The sequence below is a fragment of the Patagioenas fasciata genome, chromosome 5, assembly GCF_037038585.1.
Source record: "Patagioenas fasciata isolate bPatFas1 chromosome 5, bPatFas1.hap1, whole genome shotgun sequence".
Taxonomy (NCBI): domain Eukaryota; kingdom Metazoa; phylum Chordata; class Aves; order Columbiformes; family Columbidae; genus Patagioenas; species Patagioenas fasciata.
In genome coordinates, this window is record NC_092524.1 from 59,391,474 (window position 1) to 59,411,592 (window position 20,119).

The 20,119-nt window shown below is 35.6% G+C and overlaps 1 protein-coding gene across 2 annotated transcripts in view; it reads left to right on the forward strand.

The window, feature by feature from the left end:
* Positions 1-17,149, forward strand: part of PPP2R5C (protein phosphatase 2 regulatory subunit B'gamma) — an 85,936-nt gene extending 68,787 nt beyond the window's left edge. For both annotated transcript variants that reach the window (XM_065838709.2, XM_065838710.2), the window contains 7 exons: positions 914-967; positions 3,620-3,790; positions 4,359-4,486; positions 5,993-6,094; positions 8,701-8,773; positions 11,077-11,193; positions 14,225-17,149. In XM_065838709.2, coding sequence (XP_065694781.1) covers positions 914-967; positions 3,620-3,790; positions 4,359-4,486; positions 5,993-6,094; positions 8,701-8,773; positions 11,077-11,193; positions 14,225-14,356 — 777 coding nt within the window. In that variant the 3' untranslated portion in view covers positions 14,357-17,149. The remainder of the gene's footprint in view (positions 1-913; positions 968-3,619; positions 3,791-4,358; positions 4,487-5,992; positions 6,095-8,700; positions 8,774-11,076; positions 11,194-14,224) is intronic.
* Positions 17,150-20,119: the final 2,970 nt, after the last annotated feature.

Sequence of the window (20,119 nt, forward strand, 5' to 3'; positions counted from 1 at the left end):
AGCAAAACCACAAAACTTCACATGGAAATTGTGGCAGATATTCAGAAGCATTTGCCACCAAATCCAGATACACATGAAGAAAGCTAATTTCTATATTCAGTTCAAATTTACTTTAGATTAGCAGAGAGCACTAGATGTAATGGTCTTTATACATTCCTCAGGTTACCTAGAGACATTCTTGGTAGCAGTCGTCAGAAACAGGAAAGGAATTGGGCTCATCAGCTGAATTTCTATAAATGGAGAGATGTTAGAAAAATGGTTAAACAGTTTATGAGCTGTGCAGTGAACCTCCCATTTACTTTGGGATTCGTGGCCTGTCAATTGAAAGGGATGTAATGATTCACTGTTTAGGCACAGATACAACTCTCATTCTCCAAACTGAAGTTGGTAAATGCTGTAATTCAGCCTTGGCTTGTTACAGTTTTGCATTCATATGCATAGTTATCATTAATTCTCATATATAGAATATCCTATGATTTATAACTGCTCAATGCATTATTAACTAACTTGGGTTATGAAATAGAAAACACTAAATCAGCATGGATACCAAAATGTTAGTGAGTGGAAAGTACTTCAGAGGACAAGATTGTGATTTTTAAATCCTATGTTTGAAAAGACAAAGTGTGCTGAAATGCAAAGTATTAGATTGAAAAACAAAAACATCAGATTATGTGTTTGTCTATATTATACCCCAGAAAAAGATGAGGACAGAATTGAGAAGGTCATGAAAAACTGGTAAAGGGTATTTGCCGTTTTGTTGTTTAAATTGTCTACTGAACAATTTTTGTAAAATTATGGAAAAACTGTTTTGTTTATATTTGAATTCAGTACTGTTTTTCACTTATGGTCATGATTTGAAAGTGTGTTCAGTTTCACATTGTATGTTAATGAAAATCTCTTTCTTTTACTGTAGCTGGCATACTGTGTAGTTCAATTTTTGGAAAAGGACAGCACACTTACAGAACCAGTAAGTTCATGTTGTTATTATTATATATTCTGGAATATTATGATCCTTTTCATCTGTATACTGTTTAGGAAGGTTTTGGAAACAAAGTATTGATATGTAATTGTTTTTATTAGGAAGAATCAGATATTAGCTGTTTTGGTCTGTCATATTCATTTTTTTAAACAATTATTTGGAATGTCCCAAATGAATTAAAACAGTACCAAGAGCATACCTCCTGCAAACAGGCCAGAGCTTATTCTGCTTATTTTGTTCAGGCTGACTGGGTGTGAGGTGGTTGATCCAGAAGCAGTTTAGTCCATTATTCGCTTGCCTGAACTGTGCTCTGTTGAGGGACTGATGTTCTGGTGGAGCACAGAGCTATCTACTGATGCAAGGCTTTTGAGTCAGATCCTGTTCATGTCTACCAAGTCTGGACCGTAAACAAAGCCAGACTTTGGTCTGGCTGCACATAATTGCATAGATGAATACTTTTCATTGTCCTTGATAGTATGTCGTGTCATTACACCAGATATTCAGTGGGTAAGAATGAATGTTTTTGATCATTAAGTTGCAATCAGTAAAACGATTGCTATTAAGAAAAATGCACATTAGTAGATTATAACCATTTCCGGTGCAAAATGGGAAACTGGGATTCTTGAAACAAATGAGGTATGCAGCTAAGGAAGAACTCTATCCTACTTGGAGCTTTTATAATGGTAGAACTTAATATTTGTGAAGATATAAAATCTCAGACATTCTGTCATACGTGCTATACAAGATCTTGAAATTTTGGCTTGCTTCGACACATGAGCTAGGATGTTACATATTTGCTTGTACAAATCTAAATGAAGTTGTACTTAAGTCTGTTTCCCTTTTTGATCCCAATTAGCACATGACTACAACATTCTTTTAAAACTTAGCGCACGCATTACCAAAGTGCTAAGCTCCCCTTCCAAAAATTCTAGTCATCACAAAGTAAAACTTTGTTTCCCGTTACAATTGTCATATGAGACTTTTTGATGTCTTATTAAAAAAATCTGCATAAATTTTCCAAGGCTTCATTGAGGGCATATAGTGTCTGCTTTCATGATTAAATCATGCATACATGAAAGATGCGCTGATTTTTCACTGAGTTGTCTGCAATGATGTTAAATATTGCCTATAGTTCTTAAATATGAAAAGATGGACTTCTATGAAAATGTCCTCACTTTCATAAAACAAAAGAGAAGACTGCTTCTTTTTCCGAATGAGGGAAAAAAATAGGTGTCTGGCAATTTTTAAACTTTATAAGACGACACATATAAACTTCACTTTAAGAGGTTTTTTTTGTAAGCCTGTACTCTTCTGTTTTGTTTTGGTGGTTTTTTTCCCCTCTGATGCTTCACCTAGGACTAGGCAAACACTCAGTTTTGTTCTTCGTGGCTTTTTAATCTTTAACTACAAACCAAAAAGCATTTATAAGCTTCTATATTCAAAGTTGTATTAATTCCTCATCAAAAGTATCTAAATTTAAGATTGACTGCTATGTCAGTCATTTTTGGAGGAAGATGTCCTCCTATTTGAATGTTGTTTGGCACCAAATTGGCACGTGAAAAACTGTTCTTATGGTACAGAGGGAGTAAAAAAAGTTTTAAGATTTTATATTTTGGGTTGAAAACTGCAATCTTTGAGAAAAATTATCGTCCTTTTATAATGAAAACAGTTGTGTTTAATCGCATTTTCCTTAAATCAGAAATGGCTAATAGCTCAAGTTGTTATTTCTTCAATATAGCTTGGTGTATTTTTGAAGATTCTTTAATAAATTATGGTATAATTGGTAACTCCACTAATAGACACGTCTAAATATATTTAACTGCTAAAGCAGTATCAATTCTCAAATTTAAAATTTCCTACTTGCATATTCCATAGATGAGAGTATTTTTTTTTCAATGAGACTTCATTAACATTTTTGCACAGATTTATAGACTGTTTCTGAAGGGCTGTGAGCCAATGGGCAGACAGCTTCCTCTCGTGGCACGTTTTTATGGATCCCGTATTTTTTTTGCCCTTTCCTTCCCAGTCCACCCCCTCTTTTCTCACTGATCTTCTGAGTGTTCATAGTTTGCTCAACAAGAACTTCTTCAGCAAGCTGGGTAAATAATTTAATAATCACGAAGGAGGTTAAGACTGTAATTACAGTAATACAATCAATTAAATAAGATGTGACGTTTAAGAGTAACATGTCTAGAGTAGTCAGTCACTTATCAATTTTGGTATTTATAGTAAATCTTTTTTTAAAATATAATGATAGAACTTAATTTCTTGAGCTTTGGAGTATGCCTCCAAGCAATTAAGAGATTGAAAGCTGCTATCACTTGAGTGGCAGATTATTTTCCCAATAATATAGTAGCAAATTTGCGCTTCAATTTGATGATCATGTGAAGTTAGATGTCAGCTTACTTTCTGTAATCGTTTGATTATTATTTTTGAACATATAACTTTGTATTCTGAATAAGTGTGTTTAGACCTATTAGCAGTTATTTCTGTGACACTGAACCATATCACTGCTGGCACATGGGACAAGAAATCTGGGTTTTATGTTCTCTTTAAAATATCAGACCGCTTAATTAAATATAGTTTAGTGCAAGGTAAAGTCAAATTATGGTGAAGATTATGTTTATTTTGTCTCTGCAGGTTGTAATGGCACTGCTGAAATACTGGCCAAAGACTCACAGTCCAAAAGAAGTCATGTTTTTAAATGAACTAGAAGAAATTTTAGATGTTATTGAACCATCTGAATTTGTAAAGGTTATGGAGCCTCTGTTCAGACAGCTCGCCAAATGTGTGTCCAGTCCACACTTTCAGGTCTGTACTTGCTGAATGTACAATAGCATGAGGATTTTTAGAAAGCAGAGCTGTTACTGGCATTACCAACTATTATTCACTGTAATGAATTTTATTGGTTAAAAAAAGTCTTCTGTGTCAAATTTTAGGGATCCAAATGTTAGTTTTATGATTTACTTTCAAGAGTACAGTATGTGCATTCAGTTTGGGCGATGCACTTCAGTGTTATGTCTAACAAAAAAGCTTAGAAGCTCACTGGTTACCAGTACAGAAGTACCTGAACCCTTTCAGTACATTGTATTTGCATTTCACTGCTTGTAATAGAGTTCTACAAATAATCTTTCTTTGTGAAAACATTTCTTTGCTTCATTTTCAGAGTTCATAGGTTATACTTTGAATCGTATTCCTATCAGGGAAAAGGCAATTTTCCATCTCCATTTCCATCAGCTCCATGACTCCCATTTGCACTAGAGAAAAACCCAAATCTGAGTTGTAGCCTTTCTTACCTTTCCCTTACGTTTGCCAAATATTTCGATTATTTGCTCTTTAAGAGATTGTCTGAAGTGTTCATTTTTTCATGTTGTCTTAGGTTGCGGAGCGAGCATTATACTACTGGAATAATGAATATATTATGAGTTTAATTAGTGATAATGCAGCAAAGATTTTACCCATCATGTTTCCATCCTTGTACCGGAATTCAAAGACACATTGGAACAAGTAAGAAACTCTTGTACAAATGAAACTCTACTACTTCACTTATGTCTAGTTTTAGGCTTAAAAGCAGTTCAGATCTTTAAGTTGCTAGTTTTAAGTGTGTTGAGCTGCTTATTCTATGACGTGAAAGTTGCTGGATGAGGAGGAGACTACTGTTGTCAACATTTTCAGGAAATAGTAAGAATTGAGGAAGATAGTTTTTCCTATTTTTGTTAAAGAAGAAACAGTGTTTTAGTGCATCTAATCCGTGACATATTTTTATTAATATAAAGCAAATTTCCCATTAACGTGTAGTCCAGATACTTCTACAGGCTAACTTTGATTTCTGTTCTCTAACCTCTGCTGATTTGCGTTTCTTCTGCATTCTACTGGAATATGTTGCAGATCAGGTCATTTTTTCCTTCCCCCTCCCCGCCTTTTAGTTTGTTTTCTTTCTCCATTGACTATTTTCACTTTTTTCCCCCGCAATAACATAGTACTCACGCACAAAACCAGTCCTGGTCAGCTCCTTTCTGCAGCTGTTCTGCTGTAAAGCGCCTCTTTGTCTGAGCCGCAGTGCAACTGCCGGGGTGGTGAGAGTGTCACCGTCTGGCGCTGGCCGAGGATCAGCAATCGATCTGCCACTAAACACAGGAAAATAAATGGAGGATAAAGTAATGTTAAAGGGATTGGTTACTCTCACTGGATGTAAGCAGTAACAAATAATATACTCATTAATGAAATTCCGATTCAGTGATGCGATTGTGTGTAGGAAATGTGGATTGTTGTTGGTTGTTTTCCCCTGGCTCAGGGCCATGCGTTCATTCCATTCCGAGCAGAAGTCACGCCACCCAGTACAGCTGCTCTCTTACTTGTAACTCACATATATGATACAAAGTAATCATGTCACTGATTGCTATTTGGACTTAATGATCAGCAATGGTTACAGACTGGAGCTGTAAATAACTTTGTCAAAGTGCTTCATAAACAGATTATTTTTGTTTATTTTTTTCTGATGGTTTCCACTTCACTTTTCTAACACTTTCTAACTCTGTTCAAGTGAGTACTGTTGCTGCATGGCAGTTTTCAAAATCAATTATATCTTTTCTAGGCTCCTTTTAATCACTAACCTTTTTCTTGAATTTGTCAGTTACCAGTTATTTGCTTGCATCAAGATCTTTAATTTCATCTTACATTTTTTTCTAATAACTGTAGTTGATTTAGCGTCAGCAACTGAATTTCAAAACTAGTCCTGTATTGGTACATGTAATATTTAAAACAAATACTACAAACATCGCAAGTGGCAAGTAATACTATAGAGAAAGAAAACTGCATTCAAAGTTAGTAATTTTAGTACTTGTATTAACCCTTTTGAGAGTAAACTGAAACTTCCACTAACTAGTTCTGTTCCCACTTATTCTGAAATGATGTAATTTTCCAGTTATGTAGGCTATTGGCTACTGTTGACCAGAAAAACTAGATTTCAAAGTTTAAAGTACTATGAGTTTCAACCAGAAGTTTTACTTATAGGACAATACATGGCTTGATATACAATGCTCTGAAACTCTTCATGGAGATGAACCAAAAACTGTTCGATGACTGCACACAGCAATTTAAAGCAGAAAAACTGAAGTAAGTTTTCATGTCAGTGTGTCTGTCTCTTCTTGAGTAATTTGTTCAGAGTGCTTTAGCTCTGAAAAATGACTGTCTTTAGTGAGAAGCTGTGCCCATTTGAACTTCTTGTTATATATGAACTGTAAAATCTCCTGAAGAATAGGATGCTTCATGTAGTCTTTGGCCTAATACTACTGGGGGTCACCATCTTCCTAAAAAATTAATGTTTTGTGAGAAGGACACTGCTGATTGCAGAGCCCAGTGTAAAAGATCTGTTAAACAGTTTAGTTTACATCCTCTGTTTATTTTAGCGTGGTTTATTTATCCGGTGTTATTTTCTTCCATGTTGTCACTCAGTTCTTCCCAAAACACTTTTCCAGTATTTTTGAGCATTACATTGTGTGTGAGCATAAGTGCCTGTTTTTCTAAAAATTACCCTAAAATAAACTTGTTATTCTGTTGTAATAAGGGGCATGTATACGTTATTTGCCAGAAGAATCCTGCTGAGTATATGTCACCGTTTAATGCAGGGTGACAATAAACCATGACAGATGCTCTCTGTTATACCCCCACCCCTCCCCGCTAGGAAAGGTCACAGGAGGAAAACGAACAGAGACTTACAAGTTGGAAAAAGTTAAAAATGCTTTACTAATGCCACTAATAAATAGAATAATACAAAATATACAAAATGAATCTTGAATTTCCCGGGGTAGCACAGCGGGGGGCCTGTGGTGGAACTGAGTACCTGTAACGCAGTAAACCAGAGCTGGATTCAGGGACGCAGGGTCTGGAACTAGGCCTGGGATCACAGCAATGACAGGCAGGGTCCTGCTTAGATGCCGGCTGTGGTCAAGGAGAGTGAGACCCTCATGATCTCCCACTTTGATAGGCTGTATGATGTGTATGGGATGGAATACTTAGCTGGTCAATTTCAGTCACCTGTTCTGTCCGCCCCACCTTGCAAATATGTCCCTCTCACTTAGGGCGCATACAAAATTTATCAGTAACCTTGGCTGCTGTAGCAATGAGTCTAAACCTGGGCCTCTTCTGCACACCATTGCTACCGTTACCAGCTCCGGAGCGAACGGTGTCTGAAAAACATGCAGCCAGATTCAGAAAAATGCAGTTACTTAGAAGAACTGAAAGGAAAAATCACTAAAAGAGAACTGGTCTTGTTTTAAACATAACCAAGTCGAAAGTATTAATGGTTTGGCTCTCATTTTAGGGACTGAGGAGTGTAGTTAGGAAGTGGGTACTGAAAATGCCTGCGTTTGAATTTGAATTTTATTTTTAGTTTCAGAGTGAACAGGGATCCCTTCAAGTAATGGTTCAAATTATACACCTATTTTAAATCAATATACTAGAAGTATTACAAATTCTTAATGTAGGTTGATCTGCCGAAGTTTTCCATTTCCTTATTACAGTTTAGGTAGAAATGAGCTTGTAGTATAATCAATTTTTAAGATGTATGGGTGGGTTTAGAGATAACAAAATATGAACTTTTCTTGGTTTTAAAAATATGTAAGTCTCTCTTCCCTCCTAGCAAATAAGTAGAATCCCTTTTAAATAGGAAAGCAATCTTTTATTCTCTGGAGATTTTTTTTGTGTTTTTTATGGGTAGTGTTTTGAGTGTGAACTAAGACAGGCAGAGTGACCTAATAACAAAACCAAAAAACAACCCCTCACCTCACAAGAACTTAAAAGAAGATGGCTAAAGAGTTCTTCCACCCCAGCCCAAATTTAACTTAATGGAGAGTTGGAGGCAAACTGTGCGTATGCTTTAATGTAACTAGGTTTTTTTGGTTTTTTTTTTACATTTGGACCACCTGCTGTATGCATTGAAGCCTGAGAACATTTTTAGCACTCTTAAGCTAAAAGCCCTTTTAAACTGTACCGCCTTCCAAAGACAAGTATTCCTTCTAGTCTCTGCAATAAGTTGTTTATCGTTAAGAAAGAAAGGAGGAAGCCCCTAGATTTTACCATTTTGAATTACATTAGGCCTAAGGAAACAAACCTTTCCTACTTTCCTAATTTAGAAGGGAGAAAAAAGGCATCCCATGTCATCCCTCTTGGCCTGTGACTCCCTCATTCAGAGTGGTTTTGTCAGATACTTCTCCATTAGTGTTCAATTCAAAACGTCTCTGGGCCTTTTCTTTTAAACTACTTTTCTTTTTAAACTACTCTTTTAAACTGTTGCCAGTAGCAATCTGCCTTTTTTGTGGTCAGATACTAGTTTCTTACTTTCCAATATAGGATTCAAGTATTACCAAGTTAAAACGCAAACACACTTTCAACATAGATCAAGGCTCTTGTATTTTTTACTCCTTTAACAATGTGCAGTTACTAAAGATAAACTGGTGTCAGCCACTTTGTTTTCAGGAGAAAATAGAAGCTTTTTCCCTTTTAATGTTGCTTTGCAGTCATGGGGTACTGATATGATGCAAATTATTCTGTCAACTGTAAGTGATATTTTGGGCAGGAGGCTGAAAGAGGCACAACTAAATAATTTATTACTTGAATTCTTCTAGTGAATTTCTTCATGTTTAAGAAAGTATACAAGTTGTAATGCAAGATTCACCAAGCTGCTTTTGCTATTTAGATTTCTATCTTTTTTTTTTTTTCAGAGAGAAGCTAAAATTGAAGGAACGGGAAGAAGCCTGGGTTAAAATAGAAAATCTAGCCAAATCAAATCCCCAGGTATTTAGAAAAGATTAACGTGTTCATGTTTAAATACCTTAGTTTTGTTAAATATCAGTGAGGGAAACAGGTCTGACTGATCATGGAAATAAAGCAATTTCACTAATTGTATTATGAAAGCTACACAATAAAAGTACTTTTAAAATTTGTAACCTTTCTCTTGTGCAAGTAATTATTTTTTTAAAAAGGTTTCTGGAAAGTATGATATGAAGTACTTGTTCGTTTTCTTATAATAGGAGATACACTGTATTGCGGTTTGAAAAATTATTGTGCAAAATTATGGAAAATATAGAGGTGCCATAATTGGTTTCTCTTGAAAAGCTGTTTTACAAACAATATATTACAAAAGAGATCTTTCTGCAAACTGTGAGTTGACTGGTCAGTTTTTCTCTGTGCTAAGTGGATTAAAGTAATATTTTACATTCTTATCTGCTGCATTTGTTCTCATACTTGCATTGGGCCAGTCTTCTGGTGGACCTGCGCCTTAGGTCCTTACTGAAAGGAGAACATCCCGTCAGGCGTTACTTGGTGTAACTGAAATTTTGATAAAGAAGCAAAGATCCTTTAGACTATTCATTATATCTTGAAATTATGGGAGAAGGGGGTGGTTTGGCTTGTGTTTGTTTGGTTTTTTTCCCCCTGCTACTTAATTTGCTTGGAGAGTGCTGCCAGTTTTCCTTTGTCTCAATCAAATCAATTGGTGTTATGGGAAAAAAAAAACCGCAAACATTTCAGTTACTTTGCAGACAGAATTCTCCAATATTGCAGCAAGAAACTTACTGTATTATGTTTTTCCAACATTGTCTAGCTGAGTTTAAAGTGATGGAAGGTGGAGTAATGGCACTCTATAAACAGAACTGGGACACTTTATGATCTCAGTGCTATTTTAAAACAAAGTGTGTGGACATTTTTTTTTTAAGGACGAGAAATTCAGTAATATTTTTTCCCCTCTTGTGGCATTGCTCAGGGTACAGTTACTACACCACTCAAATAAAAATTGTTAAACAATGTCAGTTGACAATAGATCAGTTTAAATAATCAAAAACATAACCATTCATATGAAAGCAGCAATTGACTTTCAGTGACAAATCATTCCTCTAATCAGGCAAGCCATACTAAAGCCTTGCTTGAAGAGAGCTTGATATATGTGGTCATTTGGTGTCACAAATTATGAACTATTGCATGCCTAACTAAATAAGGGGATTGACTTGTATTAGTAAAACTAGCTCTACAGTGTAAATTTCCTTTTCTTTCCAAGTAATTATTTATAACTGTGTATGGTTTGTGAAACTGGTTTACACAACCTGAGTACAGTATGTTCTGCATAGTAAGCTTGAAGAGAGCTAGGAATTGGAAGCAACTTAAAAGAAAAATTATTAATTTGGACACTGAGTGCTCGACTGAATTGACATTAGGATATTAATGCTTTTAGCACTCTGTGTAATGGATTTTTAAAATTTTCCTGGAATTTCTATTAACTTTTTCATTTGTCTGATTACTGACAGTTCTTGTTCAGAATTATTCCTGACTCTGCATGACACAAGAATACACTTTAAGATTTTAGGTCATGATAATTATTAGTTAAATCCTTGCTGTGAGGTTTTTTTGCTATTTGTCTCAACTGCATTAAATTACTGGTACACTCACATACTAAAATACTTACGAGGAAAAACGGATGAAAAAGTGTGTGTGTTTATAAATGAGTTTTGATTTCAAGACCACATACACCTCTGAGTTAGAATAGAATTTAAAATATTGAGATATCTGTATAGCAAGCTTTCTATTCTATCCAAGTGTTTTCACAAGATGTTTTTTTTTTTCTTCCCAAAAGACTTTTATGGCTGTTTTACTTCAGTTTAAAATTATTTTAAATATATTTTGGCCATATTTGCCCTTTTAATATTGTATTTTTTCTTCCAACACAAAATTGCACCATAAAGTAAAATAGTTGAGTTTGGTTTGCTACACTGTTCACAAATCACTAGACAATGTATTAATAAAGTTTCAGATAAACAATTGCCAAAGTAGACATTTGTTACTGGCAAAATCTGAATATTTTAAAATTCAGTCTCGGAAAATCAGAGAATATCTTTTGTATTCTGACTGTATTTTTCAACAGGACATCTCTGCCAGGTGAAAGTATTGGAGTTCCATTTTGAAATTTAGTAACTTGGTGCCTGGAAGCATAAGATATTGAAGCTAATCTCTCATAACTAATCATAGCATTCAAATGTTCAAATACACTCTTATTATTTAGGTACTACTACTAAGAATGATTATTTTAACACTTTGCATTTTATTAGTACCCAACATATAGTGACACGAGTTTGCTGAACAGTCCTGTTGCAATGGAAACAGATGGGCCTTTAATTGAAGATTTGCAGATGCTGAAGAAGACAGTGAAAGAAGAGGCTTGTCAGGTAAAGCCATGTGAAGATAACGAATTACCCTAAATTACAAATTACTTTTTTTTTTTAAAGCAACAGTTAATCCTAGACGTAAACTTGAGTTATATTTTCAGCCCTGAAACTATTTATCATAGAGTAATAAACTTCATTAGAGCTGCTACTTTCAAGTGATACTGTAGCAGCCAGGAATACAAGTGTTATTTCTAATGCCTGTGAATCTGCTGTATGGTCTCTTGACATTTCTTCTACAGCAACTTTCATTTTCTTTTCACTTAGAATAGCTTTTTGCGTCATTATGTGAACAATGACTACGCTTTAAGAATAGTTACAAATATGGCTAAAATCTGCCACGTTATTTTCTATCTCTATATAACAGTTTTGTTTTTTCATAAGGAAAACTTATATAAAATATAACCAGATTCTAGTGATGATATTTTTGCTTGTTATTCAAAACCTTCTTAGTGGCTTAAAGCTGTGTTTTGAAAAAAATATGTAAAGTGTTTATTTGTCTTGCCTGCTCATGGGTCTTCCTCAGTCCACCATCTGTCCTGTTCCATCACCTGCTGCAGGGCAAGGACTCTCAGGGTCATCGCAGACTTTTTGTCTTTAGCTAATGCTTAGTGATCTTCACGTATTTTTAATTTAACTTCTGTTAAGTGGAACCAGACGCCTGACATTCGAACTAGAGATTTTAACTTGGAGCTGCTGGGAAATGGAGAGGTGCCAGGAGCATTGCAGTATCACTAAGATGTCTGGTAGCAATATCAGTATTATGAACATCTCTAAATCTAGTAATGTGTAAGACCAGAGAAATGATCTGGAGCTGAAAAACTGGTTGAGATCAGAGATAAAGTCTGTTTACTTGAACCAGTGTATCAAACAAGAAATTTAATAAAAACAAGCATACAGTCCATCTAACCCCCTACATTACTGTCTTAAAATTCCAGTGTCATTATCTTGCAAGATTAGAGTATATTTTTTTTATTTGTCCTGTGGCATTTTGGATGAAGGTTGATATCAGAAGAAATGCTGGAATGCCTTCAAGACGTGCTCAGTGATTGCTGGTTTTTAAACACTTATCTCTGGAGTGGAACCCAATGCATTATATGTAAATCTCGGTGGCTGAATTGCACACCTATCCAGGGCAACAAAGGAGGGTGGCATTCCCCTGCATGGGGATGCTGCTTAGAGCTGGTCAGTGAGGAGCACTGGGCTAACTAAAGTTTCTAAACCACTGCCTTTCTTCAGGCCTTGGATAGCTTAGCCAGGCCCCTGTGATGGGGAGAGGGGTGTCCTTTCAGTAGCTCCAGAGCCTAGAAGCAGTTCTGGCAGAAAAAGGAGCATATGAGATTCTTCAAAGAAATTAGTACTGCCTTAGAGTTTTGTTGATGGTAGTGTCCATATTTTACTATGCTATTTTCTAGTGCATAACCATTTTCTTAAGATTTATGAGACCTTGGTTCACTTGGCCAGAGGGAATTCAAACTCATACCTCCTAACTCTTGCTCGCTCTCTATATATATACACACACACTAGTAGCTGGGACAAGCAGTGAAGAACAAAGTCCTCAGTCCCAGCTGCTGGAAGCGTTCGGGGATTTGGGCCAGTATTACACAACATAAAATGCACAAACAGTAGTGGCAGCCCCAACTAAAACCAAGGACTCTACCTAGGTCTTACTTTCTTTTCTACAAAGGATTCAACTTCAAGAGCTGTAATGTTGAGGCTTCAAGATAGTGCTCCAACTGGAAAGCCAGTGCACTGCATTCCTTTGGATGAGTTTGATTTCCCCCTTCCCCACCCCATGCTGATTCTTAGAAGAGGTGGAGATGAAAAAGTGACACTAATGGAAATGAAACAAATTGTAAACTAAATAAAATTCTGCAACTTGGGTTGGAACTGTTGAAGCATTCTTCAGCTGTCTCTCCAAGTGCATGCTTTCCTGGTTTTCCTTGCTCAGAAAGTGTGCCAGAAGTAAATGAGATGTTTGGAAGGTTATAAGCCTGTTTTTCAAAGTTAAAGATCCTGGCCTTGCAGAGCTAGTAGAACAGTTTAAAACAGGGATTCTTATTATTAGAAAAAATTAGAGGAATCTATGAGAAGTATAAAGCTTGTAAGAAGATTGATAGGTCTGGGTCACCAGGCAGAAAAGGACTTGATGAAGGATTAGGGTATTTCAGAAAGAAAACCAGATAGCATTCTTGCAACAGCTTTTGGGAAAACATTGGAGAGGCAGTTATGGATCCCTTGCTAAGTACCATCAGAAGTTGATGCTAAAATGAGGTCCATCAAAGTAAGGTATATGCCAGAGGTTAGCAATAGCGCAGAATGTCCATACTGAAAAGGTGATGGATTGACTGAGGAAAGCAGACCAGACTATTTGAGGGTTTTTACTGAATGCTTTTTGCTACAATAAAATTTGACCACCATGGCTTACTAAATTTTTGGACTCGCTGGTTAAGTTCATGGCTAAATAAAAGGCAATCAGTTTTTAAAAGGGCACAAATAAACATCATTGATCTAACAGGCAAATTAGGGTAGGTAAGACAGTCAGGGGGACTACATAAAGATACCATTATATAGTTTCAAGGTACTCTGATAGGAATAATATCTGGTTTTGAGAGAGCATCAGTAAGATAATACAGCAGAATTTTCAGATATGTGCATAATGCAGGTAATTAGAAGCACAGAAAAAAGACTTCAGAGCATTTATCTTCCATGTAGAAATGAAAGTGAAAAATAAGTGAGAAGATAGATTATTTTATTTTTAAAAATGTTATCAAGTGATAATCATGGTAGTCATGTCATGACTGCTAATAGCTTAGAGTTTGTCAGTTGTTTCTAATTTTTCTTCTGCACTTAGCAAAACAGTGGTTTTGAGGCTTGAAACTGGGTAGCTGGTGGGGTAAAGAGAAAGTATAAATGTTTTCCAATATGTTTTTTATTTCTTTTCCTGAAAGTGAGCATACTGGTATACAATAAATATTTTGTCATTGTTTAGTAATTCATGTTTTTTACCAACTTTATTCTATTTTTATTTCAGGCACAGAAAGATCAGAAAAAAGATCGTCCTCTTGTGCGACGCAAGTCAGAACTGCCTCAGGATATCTATACCATGAAAGCCTTGGAATCACATTGCAGAGCTGATGAATTAATATCACATGATGGGCATTAAACTATTACAGTCAAATATTATTTTGGAGGAAACGTCTTTTTTTTTTTTCTGGACTCAGTTCTACAGTAGAACTTAATTTTTTGTGCCATACCAATCAGTTACACACAAAGTCAAAGCTTTCTTCAACCCAGTTCTGTAGGCAATAAATTGAGTATGCAGCTCAAGATTAGTAGTTCAAACAATGGTAAATTACCCAATTCCATATGCAGAATATTAGGTTGACTGTAATCAAGTGGACACAATTTCCTGGAGGTGTTATCATAGTACCAGCCAGCTAATATCATGCAGTTTTTATAGTTCTATTTGAGAAGAGCATTCTATAAACTCTTTCCATCTAAAGTGAATGACCAATAGTTGGTACTAATGATAAATGTGTGTTTTCAAAAGTAATATTACTTCAAGTTTAAGTATTAAACTTTTTCTAGGATTTCTGAACTTTGTAGTTGTTTCCAAATTATTGATGTCTTGTAATATACCAGCAGTTTTGAAAATACACAGTTATTCTTTCATAGTATAAAACATGGCTTACGAATTGGTGACTTCCATGACAATCTTCAATCATCATTCCTTTCTAAGAGTTCTGTAATTTTTTTTCTCCTTTACTTGGATAAAGATCTATATATATACACCATGTTCTAATACTTTATGTATATTTAAAGCCATATTTTCCAGTCTTCAGTGTATAATACAGCACCAGTATTCCAGATATGAACTGGTAGAAGAATTTTTCCTAAAATGAAAATTTGTTTACTATGACTGGGAGTAGACTGAATATAAAATTTCATTTTAAGTTTTTTTCAAGTTCTTTCACTCTTTTCTCCCTTATCTGAGCTTTTAATACTCAGCATTTTTCTTGGGCTCTAGGAGTTCAGTATTCTGTGGCAGATATTACGCGTGATTTCAGTTGCATCAGTTTTCATCTGAAAGATGAACATAATCTTTCAGGAAACATCATCACAAGCTTATATAATAAAGTAAAATAAGAAAAAGAACAGACTTTTGAATTCCTTTCTTCTGTTTAGATGAGTCTCAGAGCTGAGGAGATAGTGACCATAATTTTACCGTGAAAAAACTTTTTTGTTGTAGTTGTAAAGAGCACATGTGCTGCAAATACACCTCACAAGTGAACTGAAAAATGCATCTAAGTTGCTGATGAACTTCAAATGCTGCTATATATTCCACAAGATTACTTGCATGTAATGAGCTTTTTGTTGTAGATGGAAAAGCACGGGAGGAAAATCTCTTTAAAAATATAGTGCTTTGTCTTCAATATTTGATTTCTCTCAGGGTGGCCAGTATTTTAACTTACTTATCCTGCTTACATGCTGTTTGAAACGTGTTCTGCTATTCTAAATGAGTGATTAGTTTCTTTTGTCTCTGGCAGTAACATGATATAACTTAATGTTCAATGTCTTGATGCATAAAGAGATAAAAACGTGGCTTCTTTAAAAAATAGTTTTGTTTTACTTTTTAAGGAAGTATAATGTCTCCTGTGTCCATTAAAATAAATGCGCAAAGCAGACATCCATAGTAACCTTGTGCAGATGTAGTGCCTGCTGTTTGTTGGTTGCATTTAACATTCGATTCCCAATATTTGTTGCGTTGTCTATTGGAAGAAAATTGTGGGTGGTAAATATTGGCTTACCATAACTAAATTTAAAGATCAACCCAACCTTTAAGTGGAATGTCCACGACGTCTGAAAACATTTCCTGTAAAACTTGAAAAATAATATGCTTTACCATTAGGCTAAACTATAGTAAAACAGTTTAAAGATGCCTTCTCCTTCTGAGGGAAAAAGGGTGCTTTTTTTAGTTGTGTAAAGCAGCGTCTATGTATTTTGATATACCATTGTTTGAACTTCCATCTTTAGCTGGTAGATTATCAGTTACCTTTGATTTTGGGTGTTCAGTATGTTTGTGCAAGAGATTGCTGAAAGGAATTATTATGTTAACTCAAGGAAAGAAAAAAAGCTGTATATCAATGTTTGATTGTGTGATCCTCAACGTATAAGAAAATCTTTTACTGTCTAGTTTTTATTTCTGTTCTTTATTGAAGATAAACACTCACCAAAAAGCAAAATATTATGGTATTTGTAAAGGCTGAAAGTTCACCATAAATTCATATTTGACGTTTCTGGCCACTGAACATTTGCTTAGGCAATATTCCAGAATTTGTCACCACTAATGGTTTAGCATGTTTATTACCAATATTTATATACTTCTTATAATCCTGTACTAAACCATTCTAAAACTAATACATCCAAAAAGAAGAAGAAGAAGAAGAAGAAGAAGAAAAAAGTAGAATTTTGGTGACTGTTGTTCTTCATAAAGTTCTGTGTTTGACATCTTCTCCCGTTTCCAAAGTTACACCTGTACATCAGGAATGTCAAAAGTAATATTACAAGTGTCTTTTTAGTGTGGCTTTAGTATGGCTTCATTTTAATATTGTACATACATTGTACCTTGTTTTATGGTAATAAGTAATAAAAATGTAGACTTCATATTTTGTACAGAATCGTCCTATGTACAGAATAAAAAGTTCCTAGAAACCGCAAAAATAGGTAAGTGGCACAATTATTTTTCATTAGACAATATCTGTAACATTACGCGTTAGTGGAATGTTAAGTTCAAATGTACCTACATATTTTTTAACATTTTGTAATGCAGTTTTTTGTTCTGGCATTGTTTCTGAAGAACTTCATACACCTGTCATTTAATATGCTTTTATCTAATTTTAAAACTTTAAAAAAAAATGGTGTATTATATGGACAAATAAAGAACATGTGAATTTTACTTGCTCATCATGAAAGTAAATTTAGCACAGAGAGTTTGGGGGTGTATTCAGATTATCCTTGTTTGCAGAATCAGCGGTACAAATTAATTGCATACATTCCACAAAAGAAAAAAATATGGAAAGGCCATTACTAGAAAAGGAGGAATAATGGATATTCGGTGGAAAAAACAGACTTAACTTTTCAAACACTTATCAGTACTGAAAGAAATTCAATAAATCTCCAAATAGGAAAGATGCACCTTTCCTACCGTAGTATTTTCCTCTGTAACACTTCTGTACTGACAGGCTTCAAGCCAAGAGGGATTATGGTGTGGTACATGGCAACATATATAGGTGATACATGGTCAGGTGGCAAAGATACAGGAAAAAAAGTCTGCAGTCAGAATTGTCTTCCCTGTGGAATCCATAGAAGTCTTCAGAGGAGCTAAGGTAATTATATAAAGCTGACTTCCAGTGAGTGGTGGGGTTGGGGGGATTTGTAAGCCTGGGATCAGTATGTGACTAACTGACTTGAGTTAGAAATGTATTTGGGCTATAAGTGAAGCCTTTGCTCACTGAAATAGAGTTTTCTGCATGAGCTCAGAAGTAAACTCATCACGTGCACTGCCAAGCTTAATCATGAATCCAATACTAGATACTGCAACAACTGAAAATTCAGTCCTACAGGTTACAAAGCTAGGGTCAAATACCTCTCCATTTTTTTTAATACTGACAGTAGGGATATTGTTTTCTATATAAATACCTTATTGAGTTGCACACACGTTCATGGGGTGGGAGAGGTGGATTTAATCCTTTCTAAGGGAATTAAGCTTAAAGGCATTGACCAACAACCTTTTTTGGCATCACTCACTTGGTTCGGCTTTTTGGAAGTGGAAATGAAGGAGCTGGTGTGTAGTACAAGTATACTTGTGTTTGGAGGTTTGTTGGCTTATTTTATGGAGGCTATTTTAGTGCTTTGGAAATGGTACTTGAAGGAGATGGCTATGATTCCAGGTTATCCAGAGGATTGTTCTGGATCCCATTATGGGCCATCCACCTAAAAGTGGAGCATTTCTGCTCCTTGAGTTTTGTCCTTAACTGTGCAGAGTCATTGTGTAGGCTCAGACTGCGTATAGCTAATGAAGAAATGCCGTTCTGATTACCATATTGCTGTCTCCCTGGGTTATAGTTGTATTTATATGATAAGACTAGGCTTGAGCTGCCTCTTCCTTACAAAATAAAACTTCAGTGTACTTAAAAAAATTTATATGAAAGATATCTCAAGGAAGAATTTACTGTGGAGCTAAAGAAGATAATATAATACATTATTCTTTCCTCACATAAGAGCAGCATGACTGCAGCCGGCTTTCTCTGAGCAGTGATATTGGGACCACGTTCACAAGCGGAGGAGTGTACATGCCAAATGTGAAGTTTCGGAAGCATTTACCCTGGAGTGTTGCGGGGAGCGGGCTCCCACTGGTTTGCTACTGGGGGAGAAGAGTGTCCACATAATCTGCCTTGAGCTATTTTAGGCATTTTTGTGATTCAGAAGACCACTCTAACGGGGCACAAAGGCCTTGCCATAGCAGGAAATTTTCTGGTATTCTGGCTTAAGAATTAGAGATGGGAAGGCAAGTGATTTCCTCTGACTGTTACTTGTTTGGTGTTTTTTGCTTTGTTTTTGGTCTCAAATGCTACCAATTTTTTTATTAAATATGGGGAAAATACAGCTGCTTTTTTTTTTTCCTGAAGTTGTTTAGTTTATTATGCAAAAGGTTTTCTTTCTACATATGTTATATGGCATTCACCAGGAGCAAATCTTGTCTGGCTTGACAAGCCCTAGTTCTAATACTCTGAAATACTCATATTTATTTAAATTATAGGGGAAATGTGTCATATTGACAGTCTTGCCTTTTGGATGGCTGATTTCAATGGCTTCTCACATGCCTGTGAGAAGGGCCAGGTCCTTTGTGTAGCCAAGACAAGGGCATTCATAATCAGCTAGAGGTAGACCAAGGCAAACTATTTTGCACCCTGATGGAGTAAACGAAAGCATTTTCTCTCCATGGGCTTTAACTGAGCGTGAGAACCTGTGCAAAAAAGCTCGTTTGTCTTGTCTTTGCTTCAGATTCCTTTAATTACATCGTCTCCCTCCCACTCCCTTTGTCAAAGTAGATAAGGCTCAAGTGATGAATGGAATACAAAGTGACCTACACTGGCTTTTAGTTGCAAGTAGCCTAGCATTTAAATATCAGAATCCTAGACTTGTCTTTTTATGTCACGAAGCCTTGCCACACATGAGTATTTCTGGTTTTATAACCTACAGTGAGATGAGACTTGTTGGGGTTTTTGGTGCTACTTTCTCTGCAGTTCAGTGGCAATGTATATAAATAATTATTTCCTTGAGTTCTTATTTCTTATCTTTGTCTTGCTTCCTTCACCTTCTCTGTTTTAGTCTCCCGATACATATTTTTTTTCCTGACAGTAATTTTAAAGTAATGAAATATTGTATTTTGCTCTGTAAGCTACAAAAATGTGACATTTTCGTGCAGCAGATGACTGCTGTTTTAGAAGAATGAGCATGCAAGCACTTGGAACCATAGCTTGAGCTGACCTGAGAAAGGCCAAGTTATACTCAAGATGTATCTAGATTGCTTAAGAGTATTATCAACACCCTTTTAGCAAACACGCTGAAGGCCAGAATGTTCATTTAACCTGTGTTTTTTTGAATGCTTGGCTTGTACTGATAATTAGACATGGATGTAAGTAGATAATTCTCCCTGCATTGGAAGGCAGTGAGGCAGGACCAACAGAGGGTAGCCTTGATGGAACTGAGACAGCCTAGCAAAGAGAGCACTTTTTTTTTCATATGAAATGTAATCCCAAAACGTAACCTACATGTGTTAATAGAAAGATGATAGGGTGTGAGCAAACTAGGCTTTGGAAAACAGAAAGAAGTGTGTTGTATTAAACACTATCTCAGTAACTAT